Source organism: Gopherus evgoodei, chromosome 8 (assembly GCF_007399415.2).
Source record: "Gopherus evgoodei ecotype Sinaloan lineage chromosome 8, rGopEvg1_v1.p, whole genome shotgun sequence".
In the NCBI taxonomy this organism is placed as follows: domain Eukaryota; kingdom Metazoa; phylum Chordata; order Testudines; family Testudinidae; genus Gopherus; species Gopherus evgoodei.
Window position 1 is genome coordinate 82399139 of NC_044329.1, and position 21744 is coordinate 82420882.

At 42.0% G+C, this 21744-nt stretch overlaps 2 protein-coding genes across 2 annotated transcripts in view; one reads left to right on the forward strand and one right to left on the reverse strand.

Moving 5' to 3' along the window:
* HS2ST1 (heparan sulfate 2-O-sulfotransferase 1) overlaps window positions 1-3911 on the reverse strand; it is a 157544-nt gene extending 153633 nt beyond the window's left edge. The window contains exon 1 of the mRNA XM_030572605.1: window positions 3617-3911. Within this exon, the coding sequence (XP_030428465.1) occupies window positions 3617-3740 (124 nt within the window). The 5' untranslated portion in view covers window positions 3741-3911. The remainder of the gene's footprint in view (window positions 1-3616) is intronic.
* Window positions 3912-4600: 689 nt separating this feature from the next.
* The window catches only part of SELENOF (selenoprotein F), a 42126-nt gene continuing 24982 nt past the window's right edge, over window positions 4601-21744 (forward strand). Inside the window, exons 1-2 of the mRNA XM_030572606.1 lie at window positions 4601-4733; window positions 6782-6949. Coding sequence (XP_030428466.1) covers window positions 4665-4733; window positions 6782-6949 — 237 coding nt within the window. The 5' untranslated portion in view covers window positions 4601-4664. The remainder of the gene's footprint in view (window positions 4734-6781; window positions 6950-21744) is intronic.

Below are 21744 nucleotides of genomic sequence, written 5' to 3' on the forward strand. Positions count from 1 at the left end.
TAAACTACAAGGAACTAATTTAGATCAATATATACCTAAGAAGTGAACCATAAACACCAAAAAGAAAATTGGTGGGGGGGAGGGGAGAGAGAGAGAATTGTTTTCTTTATTCTCTACTTGATCTGCTCAATTAGCAAAAAGAAATCCTATTTTCTCAACAATTAACTAAATTTCACAAGAAAAAACAAGATTTTCCAGGGTAGTTTGGGGCAGGAAGCAATAGAAATCCTTTTCATATTCAGCTAGTCCCTTAATAAATATAGGACTCTAAAAAGGTTTGCTATTCTGTCTACATGAAACAATAAGACAGAAGCCCCTTGAAAAATAAGAATCCTGAGACCAATCTCTCTAATATTAAACCAATACTTAAATTTAACTTAAAAAGATTTCCCTTACTTAAGAAACAAGTGTTGCCCATGGTGGGCTCATCAGTTATTCAAAAGAAAACATCAAACCAAGCTCACAATAGCACTATTTAAAGGAAACATTAGAAGAGCACAGCAATCTGAATAATAAAGGGGGAATTTAGCTACAATGTGAGAAAAGCAAATGCCCACTGCAAGTTAACTTCTGCAGTCCTCAAAGAGGTAAAAATCATACGTAAAAGTGACTTTGGAATTGAGCTGCAAGAATGAATGAATTATACGTGCAAGAAAATAAAACAGTCCCTTTTTCTCTGTCTCCCATAAAGATGCACCCATTTCTCATTTCATGTGAGTTATTTTATATTAATCCTGAATCAGAGTGAAAATCTTGTTGCAATATAGAAACCAATGGAGCTTGCATGTCAGGGAATCCTGTTTCATCAGAAAGTTATCAGGAAATGCTGTTCTATGAGTTTTGCTCATAAGACTGTAGAACTATTTTCTGCTAACTGTACCATTTAAAGTGACATACTGTAGTCTGAGTCTAAATGTAAGTCGTGCAGTTATTCACTTCTACATCCCATCAAGACATAGTTTCTCATGCAATATATTAGATTCATATAATTCAATAATATGGGACTTAAACCAAATTACATATTGTTTGTACCATGTTAAGAGCAATATTTAAGGTCACAGACTACTTTCATAGGCCTTTCAACTAAATTGCACTCATTATTCTAAGCAGTCCATGGAATTACTAGTCTTTCCAACCCACTTCTTTTTCTTTACGTTCACTCCTCTAAACCAAGTGCATCGGGCCAAAATTGATCAGTTTAATTTAGCGAAACTACCTTCTCTGTATCACAGTTTGATGTTAATTGTACTAACAGATACAGAACGTTTCTAAAATGAAGACAAAGTTATCAATTTTAATTTTTTTTCTTTTAACATGCACAAAAAAATAAGAGGCACCTTTTGGAGGACATCATTGTAGCAACAGGTCTTTCAAACAAAAGGTACTACCTCATCAAGATTAAAAACACATATGATCTAACAGGGTGTTAAACCCATATAGAATAATTCAACACTAAAAATAAAAAGCCCTAGCTTCTCCTCCCACACAAACTTTGACAGTCACTAACAAGTTAATTATAAGGCAAATTTTCCCATTATATTTTAATATCAAAGCTCAGAAACAGAGTTTAAGCATTCTTAAAAAATAAAAGCAGCATCAGCAAATCATAGTGATATGATTCTTTTCTTGAGGCAGACTGAACGGTATATTTCAATCCTCTAAATATGTAACTTAATCACGTCCAATACGTATCTATTAAGGAGGAGCAAAGGGTTGGAAAAATCTTACCAGCAATACTCTTTACTCTCACATTGCATTATATTAGTCCTTTTGTGGCAGGACTTGGTTTTTTCCTGCATGATATCCATTGCTAGCATTAGATGCACTGAAACCACTAGCGCCGAACAATTATAAATAGACTTGCACAAAACTCAATTAAACCTCGACCGCTCTATCGACAATATCTGCTCAAAATATTCTCTGATTCCATAACAAGTATTTCCCTTTTTTCACTTAACCATTGCTTAAAAATTTAAGCTATTAAAAAAAAATCAGCCTTCAAATATTAGTAAATTTCAGTTGAATAAGAGGAGCTCAAGAAGACTCAGACCACCCATCCAGTCAATCACTGTCTTCTCACAGGACACTAACTTCCGTTACCTAGTTCAGATAACAAACCATGTCTAATGTGGGTTCATCACTTTGACCATTACTCTGATTTCACCTCTTTCATAGGCTTGCAACATTAAACTTCTCATTGCACTCAAAATCCATTTCTAGTCTTATTGGTGGTAAGAACATTGTATATTCATTCCCTTTTTTCTTGGATTAACCCATAAACATTCAAATATTAAGAAACTTACCACAAACTACTAATATTGAGTAGATTAGGCAATTAGAAACGTGCGCTGAACTTGTTCTCAGCCCATCACACTATGCCTAGGTATTTCTGGGGTCCCACTGCTCTCCAATTACAATTCTTGAGTAAATAAACTCTATTGACACAGAAATGGTATTTCCTCATTTTGATCAGGTTTAATCAGATGCTTGTTGGTTCTACAGTCTGACATTTAATGTACACATGAAGTAGTAAAGTGTTATTTTAGCAGAGAAATCACAACTGAAAAGTTAAACTTTTTTTACAGGAAAAAATTTTATATGGCAGTTATTAGGACGTAGCTGTATACTGTTTAACTACTGTTTCATAACAGAGCATATGAGGCTAGTAGTAACACCAGCACCCCTTGCTAAATAGAGATATTTAAAGCCTGTGTTCAGTAAAGGTAAAACAAATCACGTGAATTTATAATTAAAGTGATTTAATATAATTTTCACCAACATGCATGTTTTAACTATAAATATCTTCTGTATTTTTCTTTGTTATTACGTCAAAATAAAGACGATTAGGCTAAAAACGTTCAGCAGCACACGGAGGAGGAAGAAGCAGAGCTGGGCTTGCTTGTACCACTGCTGCACTTCAATCTCCAACTGCACCTCACATAATACACGCAGAGGCCAGCAGCTGCTAATAGCATAATACTGATCTTTAACTTTCCTTTCCCTTTCTGAGAATGAATGTGCACTTAGATTCTTTATAACTATATATTTTCCCCAAACACCAATCTCTCATTGGCTTCATCATCCTGCCTAATGTGCATACAAACTCAAAAGTCACGGCTGCTTCCTCTACTGTTTACAACCTCTTTTGCAGGGTCCCCCAAATCACATCGTTCAAGTTACTTACAATGTCCAGACATGAAAACACAAAAGCCATCTGGGAGAAGAAGAGTTGTGTTCCCATATCCCACATTAGTGGGTTCAACATACGAAGTGGAGATTACGCGTTCCAATTCCTCATCCTCCGGATACTGCTCCAGATTTGTGCACTGCCATCTCTCCCCTTCCCCGCAAGCTCCACCTTTGTTCACTGTACCCTTCCCTCTCAGCTCTGTGCAGTATCCACCCGCCACAAACCCCCATATGTGCATAGTGTCCGTATCTCACCTATGCCCCCTTCCCGTCTCAGCGCTTCTGGTCCCTGGGCCTCGTCCCACCTCTGAGCTTGTGGCCCCTGCTCCCCCCCAGCCCTGTTCCCCAACCGCAGCAACAGCCCCAACCCTTCCCCTCCATCGCCCCTCCCCACGCGCCCCCAAGGCCCTGGCCCTCTCGCACTCACCGAGCTTGCCGCGGGACTCCTCCAGCTTCTGGATCTGGTTCTCCAGGAAGAGCACGGCCACCCCGAACGTCAGCACCGCCAGCAGCTGCAACTTGGGCGGCAGCATAATCCTGAGCAGCCCCATGAGCAGCAGCAGCAGCGCCGCCCGCCCGGGATCACGACATAACGTGGGGCCCGGCCGGAGAGGCCGAGGGGAGCCTCAGCCGGGACGCAGGGACGCAGCGCGCGAGGGCGGCAGTGAGCGCGCACGAAGGGACACAGACGGCTCTCACATCCCTCCAGAGGCCCCCCCCGCCAGCACTAGCTCAGCCGCCCCCCGCGCCAGCCCGCCCCTCACTCGCCTCACTCCGCGGCCGCCCTCCAGCCCGCGCCCCTCCCCCCGCCTGCGTGCGCTGCTCAGCAACCGAACGCTCAACGCACACACGTCCACCAAATCCCCACCATTGACTAGCGAAACACACGCTCTGCCCACAGCCCCTCCACCATTGGGCGGCATCTCCAACGCCCCACCCTCTCCCATATCCCATTGGCTGATCGTTCCAATACACCGCCACCAATACTCCACCCCCAATGAAACGGTTGCACTGACTGACGCCCCTCCCACACGCGTTCCTTCTCCATTGGATACCAGTTCTGAAGTCCAGCCCACATATCTATATATTATTGGACATTGGCACCGCGGCAATCAACAAACTCGCAGCGCCATTGGTTAATCTGCTTGCCAATCTTTAGGATGGTAGGTCTGGGCGCTGTTGAGTTTATAAGAAGAAAAAGGACCCCTGTGGGGTTACTATGTTGGTGCCTGAGTAAAGTTCCGAAATGATACCTCCGGCTACATTCTAAACCCCTTCCCTGGATAGGGCCAGGTAGCTCCGCTTCAGATTCTCTACATAAAGAGCCCTGGGATAATCTTTTTCCCTCGGCGCTGTAAAGGTTCTACTCGTACATTTTGCTTCCTTCGCCGTAGGCAGCGAAAAGACACCCTACGAGGGTGGGGACTTGAGAGCAGCCTTCGGCGGCGGCGCCGCCAGAGCCTCAGCGCACTAAAATGGCGGCGGTTACAGGATTAACGGCTTCGGGGCGCTGGCCACTTTGGTTCCTGGCGGTGCTGCAGGCGGTGAGGGCAGCATCCCATCTGGATGGGCTCGAGGGAGGGGACTGCCGCGGGTGCCCCTTCCTAGGGAGACTAAAGCCCATAGGGCCTGGCGGGCAGCGAGATGCTGGCTGGGGCGGGAACAGCGAGTGACAGAGAGACGTGGCCTGGCGGCCGGGATGGCTCTTTTCATGCTCGTCTCTCCTCCCGTAACTGTCACCTGCACGTTCCCCTCCCCCTCGCTCAGTTCTTACCCCCTGCTCCCGCCTGTGCTGTTCTCCCGCCTTGTGCAAGCTAGACAGCGGCGGTGCTGATTGCCCCGCCCGAGGGGAGGGCTTGGTCCTGCACTGGCTGGCGCCCGTTGTGGATACACTTTAGGAGGCCGGGTGGCTCTGACGTGGGTTGGAAAGGTAGAGTTTCTCCTCTCCGGGCTATCCTCTCGGCTCTAACCTGGGTTGACTATAACCAAAAAGTTGCCGCTCTGGAGCCTGGGCGGTAACTCGGGAAACGAGTTTGCTGGTCTTCGGTTTCCAACTGGATGTTGTCCCTAGGCATCCCCAGTACCAGGAGCAAGGTGTGCTTTGGAATTGGAAAAGGGCTGTGTGGTTGCCCCTTTCGGCTCATGGTTTATGGATCTTGTGAGGAGAATATTGTGTTGTTGCTGCCTTTACTATATCTGATCTGCAAGACTTCTCCCTTTCCATAGTGTTGATAAGCAGTGATGGCTTAAATTACAAAAAAACAAAACCAAAAAAACCCTTAGTTTCCCCATCTGCCCATGCATGAAAAATGTAGGCTTGTATTAAATCCAATATTTATCCTATTTTACTGAGCTGCAAAACACACAGCTACCGAAAGTACCATAGGAAGAAAATTAGAGGAAATGTTATGGAATCATAGGACTGGAAGGGTCCCCTGTGCTCATGGCAAGACTAAGTATTATCTAGACCAGAGTTTCCCAAACTGTGGGGCATGTCCCCCTAAGGTGACATGGAGGAACGTTTGGGGGGGGAGGTGCAATGGAGACCTGGTCCAGCCCCCATGCAGGTGGTGAGGTAGTGCCTTCCCCCACTCAGCTCTGCTCCAGGCCTGAGGCCCCAACTCCTTGCCCCACCCACACCATCAGCTGGGGCCCCATCCTCACAGAGCTGTGGCCCTGCCCCAGCTCGGGGGGTGGGGAGTGGAAGTGCCTGAGGTAAAAAGTTTGGGGACCACTGATCGAACTTGCTCTTAATAATCTCCAATGATGGAAATTCCACAGCCTCCGTAGGCAATTTATACCTTTTAACACAGGGATTCTCAAACTGGAAGTTGTGAGGTTACTACATTGGGGGTTGCGAGCTGTCAGCCTCCACCCCAACCCAGCTTTGCCTCCAGCATTTATAATAGTATTAAATATTTAAAAAGGGTTTTTAATTTATAAGAGGGGGGTGACACGCAGAGGCTTGCTATGTGAAAGGGGTCACCACTAAAGTTTGAGAACCACTGTTTAACGTGTTCATTCTCCCATTGAAAAATGAAAATATTCAGGAGTAATAATACTTAATGCATCAATCATTGCCAAGTCTCATTTTGGGTTCATTACGTTCCCTGCCTTTTTTTTTCTTCTTCTAAGCGTTTGTTTTTTTTCTCTCCCTATTGTTCCCTTCACTCATGAATGCTGTAATCATACTGTAATGGGCTGAACTGTCCATGGTAAAAGCTGTGTGGGGCCAGAAACTTTTCCCACAGCTGAAGTGTGTTGTTAGACCATGCGCACACGTGCACACACCTGAACTTGTATGCAAGAACAGCTGTACTGGGGCCTGCTTCAGAGCAGAAAAGCAAAGTAGGCTTTCAGAAACTGCTCACTGCTACATCCTCAGCAGCACATTTGCTACAACTCTCCAATGCAGCTCTACAGTGCTACATGAGTTTAAGTGATTTACCTAAACTGAAAAAGCAAATTAGTTGTAGAGTCAAGAGTAGAACCCAAGAGTCCCAACTAGCTATCAAACAGCATTCCCTTCCCACAACGGCAAATAACTTATTTAAAATGCTAAAATTTGTAATGATTGTTTATTCACTTTCAGATATCTGTGTATGGGGCGCAGTTATCATCAGAAGCATGCAGAGAACTAGGCTTTTCCAGTAACTTGCTATGTAGTTCTTGCAACCTTCTTGGACAATTTAGTTTGAATCAACTAGATCCATTCTGCAGAGAGTGTTGCCAAGAAGAAGCTCAGTTTGAAACTAGAAAGGTAAGTTTAAAGCAAACCTTCACAACTCTTTCTGAAACTTTTTAAATTAAATAAGCTTTCTAGGCTTGTATAAATACTCTAATTAGAACCTCTAAGTGATAGGGAAATACAGCTATTCCAGGACAGTCCAATATAGAGAGGATCTGAATTTGAAGGTTTGGAACAGGTCAGCTTCCGAAATAATGCTCAGGTATGAGTGCGAGCACCTTTTGTTTTTCTACAGTAGCCCTTCTGGTCACTCAGATACTTCTGACTAGCTCTGGTGGGAACCCTGTTCAACTTTGGTTAACTGGAAGAATGATTGGGATTTGAGCAGAAAAGGGACGTAATGAAGGATAGGAAGAATTGTTCTTTTGTTTTTGGCAGCAGCTATTATTGCTGTAATGACCTAAGTATTAAAGGACACTGAAGAATTTTTTTTACATTTTATTTTAATCTCCATAGTTTGCAAACCAGAGCAGTTTGAAAATAACTCTAATCAATAATTATAACTATATTCAAAATTGATAGATACCAAGTATACATCACAATAGTAAACCTAATGATTTCAGTGTTACTGATTTCCAGAAATAACTTCAGATTTCATTCCTATGGTTCTGAGAGAGCAAGAAATGAACTGGCTCTCTTTTTTACTTTGTGCCAGTATATCAAAAATATCAGCACATTTCTGGGAATTAGTATAGCTGGTAAGCCAACAGAGAGAGCATAAGTATAAAACAGTTCCTGGACTGGGTCCACACAGAAGTAGCTCTCATTTCAGTCTGACAGATTGATTTTTTTTTTTTTTAAATAACAAATGTGTGTGAGACTTCACCCTACTGGTGCAGTGAAAGATTTAATGTTTATAAATCCTGTACGAGATCCTTAGAAATGTGCTACCATAAAAAAGGTATCTTACATGAAGAATGATCTATTACAGTAGATAGCGAACTCCTGAGAACCACACAGTATGTGTAAGCTTTAAGGAGTCCAGCTTCTTTACATGCTTTATTTTTGTGAGAATTCCTTGCCATTCTGCTCTTGCTCTCACTTTATATCTGTGCTAGCAACACTGAAGGAAGACATGCTGACAGTCAGTTGCAATTCACTAAAATCCATCTGTCGGCATTTCACAAGATAATTCTAGGAAGTTTCACTTAACTGGAAAAACAGACATAGAAATATTAAATAAGCAGCTGATGTAGGGGAAAAACTGCACAAGTACTGGATGTGGTGATGGTATGGGCACAAATTGCATGATAACGTCAGAGGCGGTCAAACTTACTGACCCTCCATGCTGTATGACAGTCTTCAGAAGTTCAAGAGCTGGGGCATGCCTGCTAGGGCTCGGGGCTTCAGCCCTGCTCTTGCTGACACCCCAAACCCCAGCAAGCAAACCCTGCAGGGCTGAAGCCACAAGGCCCACCTCTCAGTTGGGTAGAAGACCTTACCCCACCACCGTGCTGCAAGGCAGAGGTCTTCAGCTTGCTCCACACCCCTCAAAGTCTGGTAGGTGAATTGGGGGTGGGAGGCTATGAGGGGCTTCGCCAGCCACACTTTAGCTGTAAAAGAGCATACAAACCAGGACTTCCTTTTTGTGTTAAGGTTGTGGGAGAAGAACAGATGTAAACACTGAGTTAACAGGAATCAGTTATAACAGGTGACTGATGCAAGGCACCCTAATATTCACATCCTACACACTATTATAATCTTTGTACAGAATATGCCTTGTGAGTTATGTTTTTGGCAGACTTCAAAGGTGCTTGATATTAAATCTAAAAACCTTAATGTTGTATTTTATAACTTCAATTTCCAGTTCCTTGAATGCTTCCCTTCTCAACCATAGCATTACGTTGATATAGGTTTTAGCTTAATTTTGTATATACTAATGGGACAAGATCATCAAAGGAGGGAAGAAAACTATCTATGCAAATATTCTCTTTCACCCAGTACTAGCTTAAAGTTCTCTCATGGTACACCATCCATCAGAAGCATATGAAGTGAAGGTTTAAAGTGGCAACTGATGGTGGTAGTAGAATCAAAGCATGAGAAGACTTTCATATCTGAAGTGTCGGAAGAGAGAGGTACAATTTGTGAAGTAGTTAAAGAGGTGGCAGTATGCCAGTGCCATACCAATTAACAATCAACTTGGTGCTAGTGAGGTTGTGCTAGAAGAGAAGCTGCTCCCTTCCAGCTGTGTTAAAGGACAATTAATAGAAGAATTCCTGGACCGACACTCAAAGTGTTTAAAATCTTCTTAGACACTTCACTTCAGAGTGACATTGCAAGACCTTGGATTTGAAGATAACTTGCCTTGACACCAGGTTCATTAGTCTTGAAGCTGAAGTTTTGGCAGTATGGTGAGCTGCTTAAGATGATAGTTCGATGTTAGTATAGTTTAATTCTTTCATTGGAAAAAACTGATTCTTCTATTCAATCGTTTAGAGAGGTTGTACCTCTTCAGTTCCCAAACTAAGTATTACATACATGAGCCTCTTTGAAGGCCCATCCTGTGTCAGGGACAACTGCAAGGTCCCTCCATCATTTTGTTCTGAGTTTATTTGTTCTGTGATTATTTTAGCCTTATCTACAATATGTAAATGTCTGTCTTTGGTTATTTTTTCCTGTCATAAAAATGAAAAACATTCACACAGCTACTAAGTAAAACACGTCAGATATATTTAAATAAAGGGGATCCGAAGACTTGTAAAGGACAAACTATCTAGACAGAGAATTCAAAGTGGAAAATCCAGCATCTTCCCTTCCTGTGGCTAGGAAACAGTCGAGTGAGAACATGAAAATAAGGAGGAAACCTAGCAGTCAGTCATCAGCAACTAGTTAATTTCAACATAATGTGAGAAAGGGTTCAGTGAATACAGAAGAAGATGTGTATTAGATTTCAAGAAGTCTAAGTATGGGGACTTGAAAAAAATCTAATTGTACAGTTAGAGAAATTATTGAAGTGTCTTAGTATGAAAGCTGGAAAATCTGAAGACAGTTAAGGTAAAAGACTATGGTTCCTTTGGGAATGAAAGAGAATGTCAATAAAAGAGGCTGATGTAGTTCAAAAAGGACTGCTCAAAGATGAAGTTAAAATACTATGCATCATGTTTACTCCAAGTATGTTCTACAACAAATTCAAAATACGCAAGTCAGTTACCTATGCTACTTGATATCTGAACAGATCTTATTCACAATAATGCATTTCAGTGCTGGCGGCTGGAATAAAAAAAGAACTAAACACACACCCAGAGATAGAACCTGAAGAAATACAAGAATCCTGCAGTGGGGAGGAGGCAGTCCTTTACTGGTATTAAGGATCTGTATTTAAAACATTGTATTACCTTTTCTCCATGAGTGAGATTTTTCAAGAACTCTGCGATGGACTTCAGTATAAGCAGGAGTTAGACCTCTGAGGAAACAGGGACTGGGCCTGTTTAGTTCTGAGAAAAGATGACCAAGGGGTTGGGGGTGGGAGGAAACCTGATACATCTTCAAATATATTAAGGGCTGTTTTACAGAGAACAGCGATCAATTGTTCTCCATTTCTGCTGAAGGTAGGGTGAGTAGTAAAGGACTTAATGTGCAGCAAGAGAGATTTAAATTAGCTATTACGGAAAACTTACTAAGAATAAGCACTCCAATAGGCTTCCCTGGGAGGTTGTGAAGTGTTATTGGAGGTCTTTAAGAAGAGGTTACACACCTCTCAGATGTTATACCTGGTCTTGATGCAGCACAGGTGGCCAGTCTAAATGACCTCCCGAGAGTTCCTTCCAGCCCTCTATTTCTAGGATTATATTATTTTAACTGGCTGGGTAGATACAATTTTTACCAGTGGGAGTAATTTATGATCAATCTGACAATGTACAGTGGAGTTCAGATAGTTATCAGATGAATTCTTAATATTCATGATGCTGAGTGAGCCTTCTCTCACATACTGCAGAGGTCTTTCAGAACCCTGAGATTGTGTGTTCAGTGTTTTGAAAACTCTCCACTTTAGGAAACAAAACTTGTTAGCCTGGACTTCTTTACTGAGATTTAAAGGTTAAATTAATTGCAAATGGAAACTTGTTGGCTTGAGGCAGTACTGCCTGCCCTCTTCACTGCTATTTATCATAGTTGAACCCCTGGCTGCTATCAGAGACAGCATACTTGGAGTTGGGGTGGAGAGCGTCAAGAAAATAAAACATGGCTCTTTGCAGATGATGATGATGATGCTTTTATCCAAATACTATATATTTTTCTGTGTTTCCTTAGACTATGTTCAGGTCTCAATTTAAAATTTCTTACTTGCAGGCTTTCCAAAAAAGAAATTAACTGAAGGCTATCGAACTAATTAGTATTCCTCTCTCTTTAGCATTTTCCTTTTTGGCTTATGCTAGAGCCACTCAGCCTTCTCCCTTTGATGTCTGTACAACGAGATACGGATTTATGGTTTGTCACACAGATTAACAATATTTTTTCTGAGAAAATACTTGAAGAAATATTGCAGTACAGACATTGGTTTAATGTGCATTACCTTGCATTTTCATCTGACAGTGTTTAAACTGAATTTAATGAGATTAATTTTACGTAAATTCTGGAAAATGCCTGTATTTGCTTTATACTAGTGGAACAATTGTGCATTTTTTTGAAACAGGTGGGAAATATTACAAGTGGGAAGAGAAGAATAAGCGGTATATGTTGTGAAAATTAGGAAGTACAGGATCCCTGTCCATGTGAATGCACCTCTACCCTGATATAATGCGGTCCTTGGGAGACAAATCTCACTGTTATAGGTGAGACCGCCTTATATCAAACTTGCTTTGGCCCTCCTTCTTCCTGGACCACCCCCTCCAAATACCCCTGTCCCTAAGCACCCCCAAGAACCCACCCCCTACCCAACACCCCTGCTCCCTGTCCCCTGACTGCTCCTGCTCCTATCCGCACACCCCACCCCTTGACAGGCACTTACGGGCAGCAGCAGGAAGCAGAGCAGCCCAGCCCCAGCCTGCTCCACTCCGCCACCTCCCGCTGTGGCACTCCACTTCCTGCCATTGGTGAGTGCGGGGAGGTTGGGGAAAGGATGACCCCCATACTCACCTGCTGTGGGAAGCGGAGCGCCATGACTGGGAGCTGGCGGAGTGGAGCGGGCTGAGGTCGGGCTGCTCAGCAGCAGCAGAAGCAATTGAGTGCAGGGGGGGATCCCTTCCCCCAAACCCCCTCCCCCGAGCGAGACGGCTGGGGCCGGGGCAAGGGAAGTAGAGCGGGCTGCTCCTGGCCCCCACTAATCCCCAGGGCCACTGTGGGGCTACCAAACGTGCCTCCCCACAGCTTGCCTCCCAGACTCGGGGGGGGGGGGGGGAGAACCCCTGACCACCCCAACCACCTCTGAGACCCTCTGCCCCTTATCTAGCCCTTGGCCCTGGCCTGGCCCAGCACCCTTAACACGCTGCTCAGAGCAGTGTGTCAGAGCTTTACCACATTGTATGTGAACCCGTGTTGTATGGGGTCGTGTTATATCAGGGTAGAGGTGTACTTTTCAGCTGCAACATTCGATCTTTTCAGCTCTGACTCTAACCCATCCTATATGCCTACTGAGAGAATGCTGGGGTAATTTTCCAAAGATATATCCTTAGAGGTCAGACCTTGGATACCGTTGCACTAGTAAAATCTATAGCCAAGATTAAGTTACCCAGTGAAGATCAGTGCACTCTAGTACTTATTTGAAGCTTAATTGTGTAACATCAGTTCTTTGCACTACATAATCTGTTCACCAATTATAATCAGACTCTGCAAGACCATTTCTCAAGTATTATAAATTTCACTCTGGGTTATTGTGTTTCCAGTTTGAGAATGCTTTAGATTGGACATAACCACCAAGTTGGATATTGTAGGCATATGCATCTAGATGTAGCTTAGTCATTCTCTGAGAAAAATGACAATTATAATTTCTAACAGTTGAGGGTGATGAGAGATGCCACCCTACCTGAAGTTAAAGAAATCTTAATTTTTACATTCAAATGTCCTGTGAATCATCTTAACTTTCTTGCACTAAAGGGCATATGTTTAAGAAAATTCTCCAATCTACACAATACTAGTATTTTGTATAGCATTTTGTCAAAGCATTTCATACGCAAACTTCTGTTTTATCATCTTGACTTAATGTTTCTAGAGAAATGCAAAAATAAAACATTTTACCATTGATTTTCTTAATTACATCTAACAAACTAACAGTGTGAAAACCTGTTTCAATATTCGTAGTCATGTATTCCACAATAATTGCCCTATAGAAACACAGCCTGGAGGTTAATTTGGGCAGTGAACAACTTCATTTAGAATGTAGTGTTTAAGAACACTTTAAGAATACTTGCTTGTATAGCTGTTTTTAAGAGTAATAAAATTTTATACTGGGACATGCTGAAAATGTGTATTGTGGAATTAGAGGGATTTCTCTTTGTAGTAATTCATTTCTTAGGCCTCCCAATTTTGGGTTCTGGTGTTGCAAAGGCTTATTTATGTATGTATTTAAACTTACAGCTGGTGAAATTCTAGCTCCGTCCAAGACATTGGGAGTGAGGGGAGTAAGCAGATCAGTAGTCACAGGCCTGGTCTACTCTACACATTTATACTGAACTTAACAGTGTTAAACCGATTTAACACTGCACCCGTCCACACAACAAAGGCCATTATATCGATATAAAGGGCTCTTAAAACCAATTTCTGTACTCCTCCCCAACGACAGGCGTAGCGCTGAAATCGGTATTGCCATGTCGGATTAAAGTTAGTGTGGCCGCAAGTGACGGTATTGGCCTCCAGACGGTATCCCACAGTGCACCATTGTGACCTCTCTGGAAAGCCATCTGAACTCTGATGCACTGGCCAGTGTATCCAGGAAAAGCCTCGCGAACTTTTGAATTTCATTTCCTGTTTGCCCAGTGTGGAGCGCTGATCAGCACAGACTGTATGGGAGATACTGGATCTCATAGACTCATAGGTCAGAAGGGACCAATATGATCATCTAGTCTGACCTCCTGCACAAGGCAGGCCACAGAACCCCACCCATCCAATTTTATAACAACCCCTAACCCAGGACCGAGTTATTGAAATCCTCAAAATTGGTTTGAAGACCTCAAGCTGCAGAGAATCCACCAGCAAGCGACCCGTGCCCCACGCTGCAGGGGAAGGCGAAAAACCTCCAGGGCCCCTGCCAATCCGCCCTGGAGGAAAATTCCTTCCCAACCCCAAATATGCTTTATGGGGAGACAAATCTGTCCTATTAGAGCTCCATTCCAGAAGACGAAATGCCAAAGCATTTGAAAAAATCTCCAGACAGAGGCCACAGCAGGGACTCACAGTCCCACGTGACAAGTGTAATGGAAAGCCAGAGAATCAAATAGATGCTTGTGGAGGGAGGGAGGGGGGACTGAGGACTCCAGCTATCCCACAGTCCCCAAAAAGCTTTTGCATTCTTGGCTGAGCTCCTAATTCAAAAACATTGTCCCGGGTGGTTCAGGGTATATCTCATCAATTTACTCCCCCCCCCCCCCCCGTGAAAGAAAAGGGAAAAAAATCATCTCTCTCCTTTTTTCAGTGTCACCATATGTCTACTGCATGCTGCTGATAGACACGGTGCTGAACAGCAGCATCCCCTCCCCTTCCTTTCCTGATGGCAGGCACTGCAAAATGGTGGAAAACCATCATCATCCCGTGAGTGCTCCTGGCTGGCCTCGATGAAGTCGGCCAGGGGCGCCTGGGAAACAGTGGGAATGACTCCTGGTCATTCCTGGCAGACAGTGCAAAAGGATTGAAAACGGTCCATCATAGCAACTGGGGGTTGAGCTCCATCAGCCCTCCCTCCCCCCTTTCATGTCTAATGAAGAATCTGTACTGCCTGGACTATCATAGCAGCGGGAGGCTGCCTCTCCCTCATTTTATCTCACTAAAAAGTCAGTGTTTCTTATTTCTGCATTCTTTTACTTCATCACACAAATGGGCGGGACACTGCCACGGTAGCCCAGGAGGGTTGGGGAAGGAGGGAAGCAACAGGTGGAGTTGTTGCAGGGGCACCCCTAGAATGGCATCATCATTTCTGTGGGATCTCTGGGGCTCTGACCTGGAGCAGCTGTGCTCTCTGGTTCTCTAATACAGTTTCCCCATATTCTAGGCAGGACTGACTATTTTTAGACAAAACATAAAGAAAGGAATGACCTGGGGAGTCATTCCCATTTTTGTCCATGCGTCCCTGGCCGACCTCAGCAAGGCCAGCCAGGAGCACCCATGACAGCAGCAGATGGTACAAAAGGACTGATAACCGTCATCGCCAATTTCCAATTGCAGACGGTGCTACAGCTGGTAACAGTCTCTGCTATCTTGCAAAGGCAAATGAATGCTGCTGTGTAGCACTGCAGTACCGCATCTGTCGGCAGCATCCAGTACACATACGGTGACAGTGACAAAAGGCTAAACAGGCTGCATGGTTGCCATCCTATGGCGTCTGCCAGGGCAATCCAGGGAAAAAGGGCGCGAAGTGATTGTCTGCCATTGCTACACAGAGGAAGGATTGAGTGACGACATTTACCCAGTATCACCCACGACACTGTTTTTGCATTGGGATCTCAACCCAGAATTCCAATGAGCGGGGGAGACTGCAGGAACTATGGGATAGCTACGAGATAGCTACCCACAGTGCAATAATGTGCCGCCGAAATAATGTGCTTAGTGTAGCTACGTGCACTCGACTTTATACAATCTTTTAAAAAATGGTTTATGTAAAATCGGAATAATCCCGTAATGTAGACATACCCACAGTAACTTCATAGAGATTATAATGTGTAAAGTGAAGTATGCTCACAAGTCTTTGGAGGCTCAAGGCTTTACAGTATATGTCGAGAGTTTCCATTTCAGTAAAGCTATCCAACAGGATATGCTGTATATTCAAAGGGAAATAGAAATGATATGAGGTACTACTTGATTTCCCTGGTGAAAGAAAGCTATCTTTTTATATCGATTTACTCTGCCACAGGTTTCTTGCTTGGGTTTTGTGGCAAGTTCATTAAAGAAATGAGACTGGTAGGGTTCAATTCTCATTTGGAGTATCCTTCTGTCCTTTCTTACTCAGTCTGCTGCCTTGTTGAAGAAACTGTCAAATCACGTTTCTGATTTGAAGCTGGCTCATTAAGTACCAATTTGATAAAGCCCATGAGACTAGATCAGAATGGCCTAGTGATTAATCAAGGAAGCACTAGTACTAGTTGCATTTACAAATTGGATAAGAAAATAGATAAGGGTTGACTTTTCTACTTATTTCATATCTAATACTGGATCATTTTACTATGGTTATAAGATACAGCATCGTATTGTAGTGATCTTTTAAAAATCACTTATATATACACACACACACTTCAGAAGGTTTTATCCTGTTAAACTCATGTGTAAAACTATTGCTTGGAACTGCACAGCCTGGATTTGCCAGGTTTTTAAAGCTCAAGCTCTGAAGAGTAGACTAACCCAATTTGATAGTGGTGGAAGGAGTGAAAAGTCTCTTCTGATTTTTAAATCTGTCACATTTTCAACTGAGTGGCATAGTATCATAAAAAGACCGTCTTCAAAATAGCTACAGCATTTGCTTTGTAAATGAACTCCCATTATAAGCATCAGTTCCCAAAGATTTAGTATAACAATAAAAGTTCTTTAACAGTGGTGCAATTGGTAATACAGTTTAACCCAGAAGCAAATATTTAAAGTCTTGTAAAAAACATTAAATGAATTTTCATTAAACACTAGAAAGTCTCAGTGATATCTGATGACTTGCTCACACCAGCAAAAGAAGTTCTAAAACAAAAATGTTTGCTTGAAATTTTTACATGTACTTATCTATCTTTTTATTTAAGACAGCCTTACTACTATTTACTCACAGTGAGCTTCCATTGCCAAAGCCAGGACAATAGCTGAAGAACTTTTAAAGAAATCCCAACTTGAACTACCATTAAGGAAATATTCAAGATTCTTGATAAATTCATAATGGATGGAAGGTCTTAACTTGGTTCTGTGTGAATGTGATGGTGCTGGCTAGGAGACCTTGAGCCAGACCTCTGTCGTGCAAACTTCAATCAGGAAAGGGGAGTAAGCCCAGGCCTAAGTGGCAAATAGGGAACAGCTGCCAGCCTCTTTAGCAGTCCCTGAGGCTATGAGGCTGATGCTGTCTGTAGCTACAAGGTGGTAGGAATTTATACTATAAATAAAGAGCACGGGTGAGTGCACCAAAGCAGAAATGTCTGGCTGGTTTGTGGGCACAGAAGTGGCAGAAGATAGAGAGGCTTGCCTGGGCTCTGTTATAGTGGGACCCTGAAAGAGGGGGCCGCAGCCAGGACCATAAAGAACAGTGAGGTTGCAGCATGAATAAAGAGAGTGGTACTAGCAACAATTTTGCATGATTAATTGCTGAGTTTTGGTGTTGAAGTTGCAACCTGAAGTACAAAGTCCTCACCATTCTTATTAAAATTGTTTATAAAATCCCAAGCAGTTAACGTTTTCATTTGCTGTGCAAACAGATGGGCTCTGACCACTCAGAACTTCTGTTTCACAGAGAAGGCAGGTGGTTGTCACATGGGAAAGTGTTAAAATGGTCTTTGAATTTTGTGCAGTCAGAACTTTCCTCCTGTATACATGCAATCTGCAAGGTCTTTTTCATTGTGGACTTCTTGACTAAGTTAGCTTACCTGATGGACATATTTGATCAACTGAATGCTCTGAACATGTCAGACTTCTTTAAAAAATGGATTGAAAGTGATCAGATTATATTTAGTCTTTAATAGCAAACTGGATTGTATTCCCACTTTTGATGAATATTTTCCTGGAGTTGAACACAAATCTCCAGGTATAGAGGGAGTTGAAACCCATTCTCAGTAAAAATTTACTCCATTCCAAGCTGAAGTAACTTGGCTCAAGAAATTATCAAAATTGTCATGCTAAAAACCAATTTTTCAAATATAAAACCAGGAGTTCTCTTACGTGAGAGTATGAAGAATTCAGTGATGCACTGTAAAAGTGCTGTTGCCGTTTGCTTTGTTACCTCAGTTCAGGTTTTCAGCCATGATTTCTGTGAAAACTAAATATAGAAAAAAATTCAACTCTGAAAACAACTTACATCTGGCACTATCGGATTCAACCAAATGTTGTACAACTATGCAGTTTGGAACAGACCCATTCTCACTGAAATCTTAGGCTGTCCCCAAACATGCCAAAAAAATTCATGTTTTAAAACCCGTATTGGATAATTAAAGTATATGTAGCTGAAAAAAAGTTGCAGTGAGTTGGTTTAAAAAAATACTTAATTGTGGGGAGCCACAAACTTCTAAAATATCTGTAAGGAAAATGCAGTACTAAGGTTTGGGAACCATAGTTCTAAAGAAAGCAGCAATGAGTTGTGTGGAGCAGCACTTCCATTATTCTAAATCATCATCAAATATAACTGACTGTAAGTTGTGGCTCAAGAACAGTAAAATTTTCCAAAAGCATAAATGTCTTCACCACAGGGAGTTCATAAGCTGACAACTCAGCACCTGGATTTTAAGTTACGTTGTACGGCACTTAGATTGTACACTCTGAGCTACCAATAATATGGGCAGAGGACTAGTTAGAAAAATATAGGTTAGTGATGTATTGGTATATTTAGCCATTTGAACTGAGAATATCGAAAAATTCATCAGCAGCTTTTTCACCCTCATACTGCTTAATGCAGTGGTTCTCAAACTTCTGTACTGGTGACCTCTTTCACATAGCAAGCCTCCAAGTGTGGACCCCCAGCCCCCATAAATTAAAAACACTTAATGGTAATAACCTTGAGGCCCCCGAGGGATCCTGACTCCCAGTTGGAGAACCACTGGCTGAATGTAATAGTGCACAAGGTTAAAAATGTGTAAAATTTGGCATTTGGCCTGTTTTATGTTAGGTAAGAAATTTTAAACTTCACATGCTATAATGCTTGAAAATTTGTTTTCTACATCTTTAAATTCACCAGTTTGGACTAATAGTTCAGTGTTGCTAGAGAATTTTTGAAGAAATAAAACACCCAAAGTAGTATTAAAATTGCCTTCTTTGATACGTTAGTCGGCAATTGAGGCTAAAGCATTTCTGAAGTCCTACTTCAGTTAGCTTCCTGCTCATATACAGTTCTAGGTTCTGCCTGACACTAAGGTAGTTATAGCATTTGTGATTGTTATTTGGCTGTTAATTCAGTTAGTTCCTTGTACCAAAACCCTCTTTAACATTGCAGACAAGAAGAAGGAAACCAGAACAAGGTTCAAAAGCACTTCAGATTTAGTGACATTTAGCAAGATGAGGCCAGACTTCTCTGTTCTTTGTTTCTCACATTCTGGAGATTTGAAGAAATAGAAGTTGAAGCCTCCTTCCCAGTCCATATAAAGCACAGCAAGAGATCCTTCATTGGAATCTTTTGCTTTTTCCTTCCATGAGATGATTTTCCCTGATCAACAGAAATCTCTTCAGGGTATATCTTCACCAGAGTTAGCAGGATTGATTGATGCCCAGATGTGAACAGCCACACTGCAAAGTCATACCCAAGTTACTGTTTCCTCACTAGTCATTTAGAAATTGCAGTAAAACTGAGATTGCATTAAGTTTTTTTGTTTGAATGCAATTGAATTACTTTCAGTGTATTTGTCAATATTGCACTGAGTGGTGAAATAGGGAGCTGCAGAAAAGTGGTAGCAATACAATATACAGAGAAAGCAAGTTTTATTATTTAAATAGCACATACATTTGTTTAACAAAGGGCATTCACAAAAATACTAACTAGTTAAGGTTGCTCATGTATAAATAAAAGAAGGAAATATAAAGTTAAGGATGAAAAGGTTAGGAAATGCTAGAATGAATGTTGCCCAGGAAACCTTAATTCAGCCCCTTTGTGCATGCACTTTGATACTGCCTTTAATTACATGCAGAAGTGACTGTGGTGAGTTTTGTGTGAGGGCATATCTGCACTGTAATTAGACACCTATGGCAGATCCATGCCAGCTGATTCAGGCTAATGGTCTGTTTGTTTAATTGTGGTGTAGATGTTTGGGCTCGGGCTACAGCCTGAGCTCTGGGACTCTCCCATCTCACAGTGTCTTAGAGCCTGAGCTGCAGCCTGAGCCCGAATATCTACACTGTAATTCAACAGCCCCTTAGTTTAAGTCCTACAAGTCAGAGTCAGTTGACACGGGAGACCGCAGGTTTTTAATTGCAGCATTGACATATCTTAAGTGACTTGCCTAATATCACATACGAACATGGTGGCAGAGGCAAGGACAGAATCCAAGTCTCCAGGATGGCATTCAACTGCCCTTACAAAGACCATCTTTTCGGTTTGAGCATTGGCCTGCTAAACCCAGGGTTGAGTGTTCAGTCCTTGAGGGGGCCATTTAGGGATCTGGGGCAAAAATCTATCTGGGAATTGGTCCTGCTTTAAGCAGGGAGTTGGACTAGATGACTTCCCGAGATCCCTTCCAACCCTGATATTCTAGGATTCTTCCTACAGTCTCGCTTCATTCACAACAAACATGCCAACTTCTGCAACAAATTAGGTCCTACAGCCACCCCTTCACTGCACAACCCCAATTCACTGCCAAAGCAGATTTGAGTGTATTGGGAGTCCTGTGAAGATAAAATAAATCACAAGGGGGTCAAATTAAGGTTGTATGGGCAACATTTATTCTAACATTTCCTAATTTGAGAAACTTGACTTCAGAACCTAACTTTTCCTAATTATGATTTAGTTTTATTAGAGCAACCTTAAACTAATGTAAAACCAAGTTGTTTGTGAATATTATATGTTTAATATTAATATGAGATTCAATTTTAGAATAGCCTCTTAAAGCCCTAGCTTCCTGTAACTGTTCACTTTCTAAATAGACTTATGGGTGATGTAAAAAGAAAGAAGAATTTGAACAAAAATTTGAATACTTTCTCTGGGTTGCCTAAAGAATCTTCAGTAGAGTAGTTGAATGATTATAGAAAGCATTTTGTGCTTTGAGCTAATTCTACTTCTGAGGGACCTGATTTTAATTTCATTTTTAAATTGGGTTCGTTCTCTTAAGTGCTACAACAAAATAAGGATTATTTTTGTCTAAGTCTAAGCATCCTGAGTTTGTTCTTGTCAATATGCCAGAGATTCTAAATACATGGTTTCTAGTGAGACAGTCTCATCTGGCTCAGTGTAAATTGAGTGGAATTGTTAAGAGTTCACTGCAATTACACTAAGCGTAAAATGGGTGTAACAATCAGGCCCACTAAATTGTGCCAGGTGAGTGGAAATACTAGTTTATTTCCATCCTATCATTAAAAATCCTTTGTATATCCTATGTCTTGATGCACACTGGTGAAATCCCTTTAGAGAGGATCAAATTGTGGCTTTACAAAACTGTAGCCCTCGCTTCCGATACATTGCATGAGTGGGGGTTTTCACATTGTCCTTCCATGTAAAAGGAGTTAAATTTGTTCAGTACCCCATTAATAAGTTATCCTACTTTTATTACAGATAAAATTTTGAAATTGCCGAATGAGAGCTAAATGGTAAATTTACAAAGCTAACAACTGAGTCATATGACCTTAATTGCCTAGTTCAAGCTGAAAAAGTCAATAACTCAACTTTACAACTTTGTTTTTTAAAAAAAACAGTTTCCATGTGTAGTCCATATATGGAATAAATGTGTTTATTTTTAGGGGAGTGCAGGTCAAATTGGGGACAAGAAGTCATGTAGCTATGATCTTCCATGTTCTGTCCACTTGAGATGATAAAGGAGATGCCTTTAATAAATATTGTGCAGATGTTC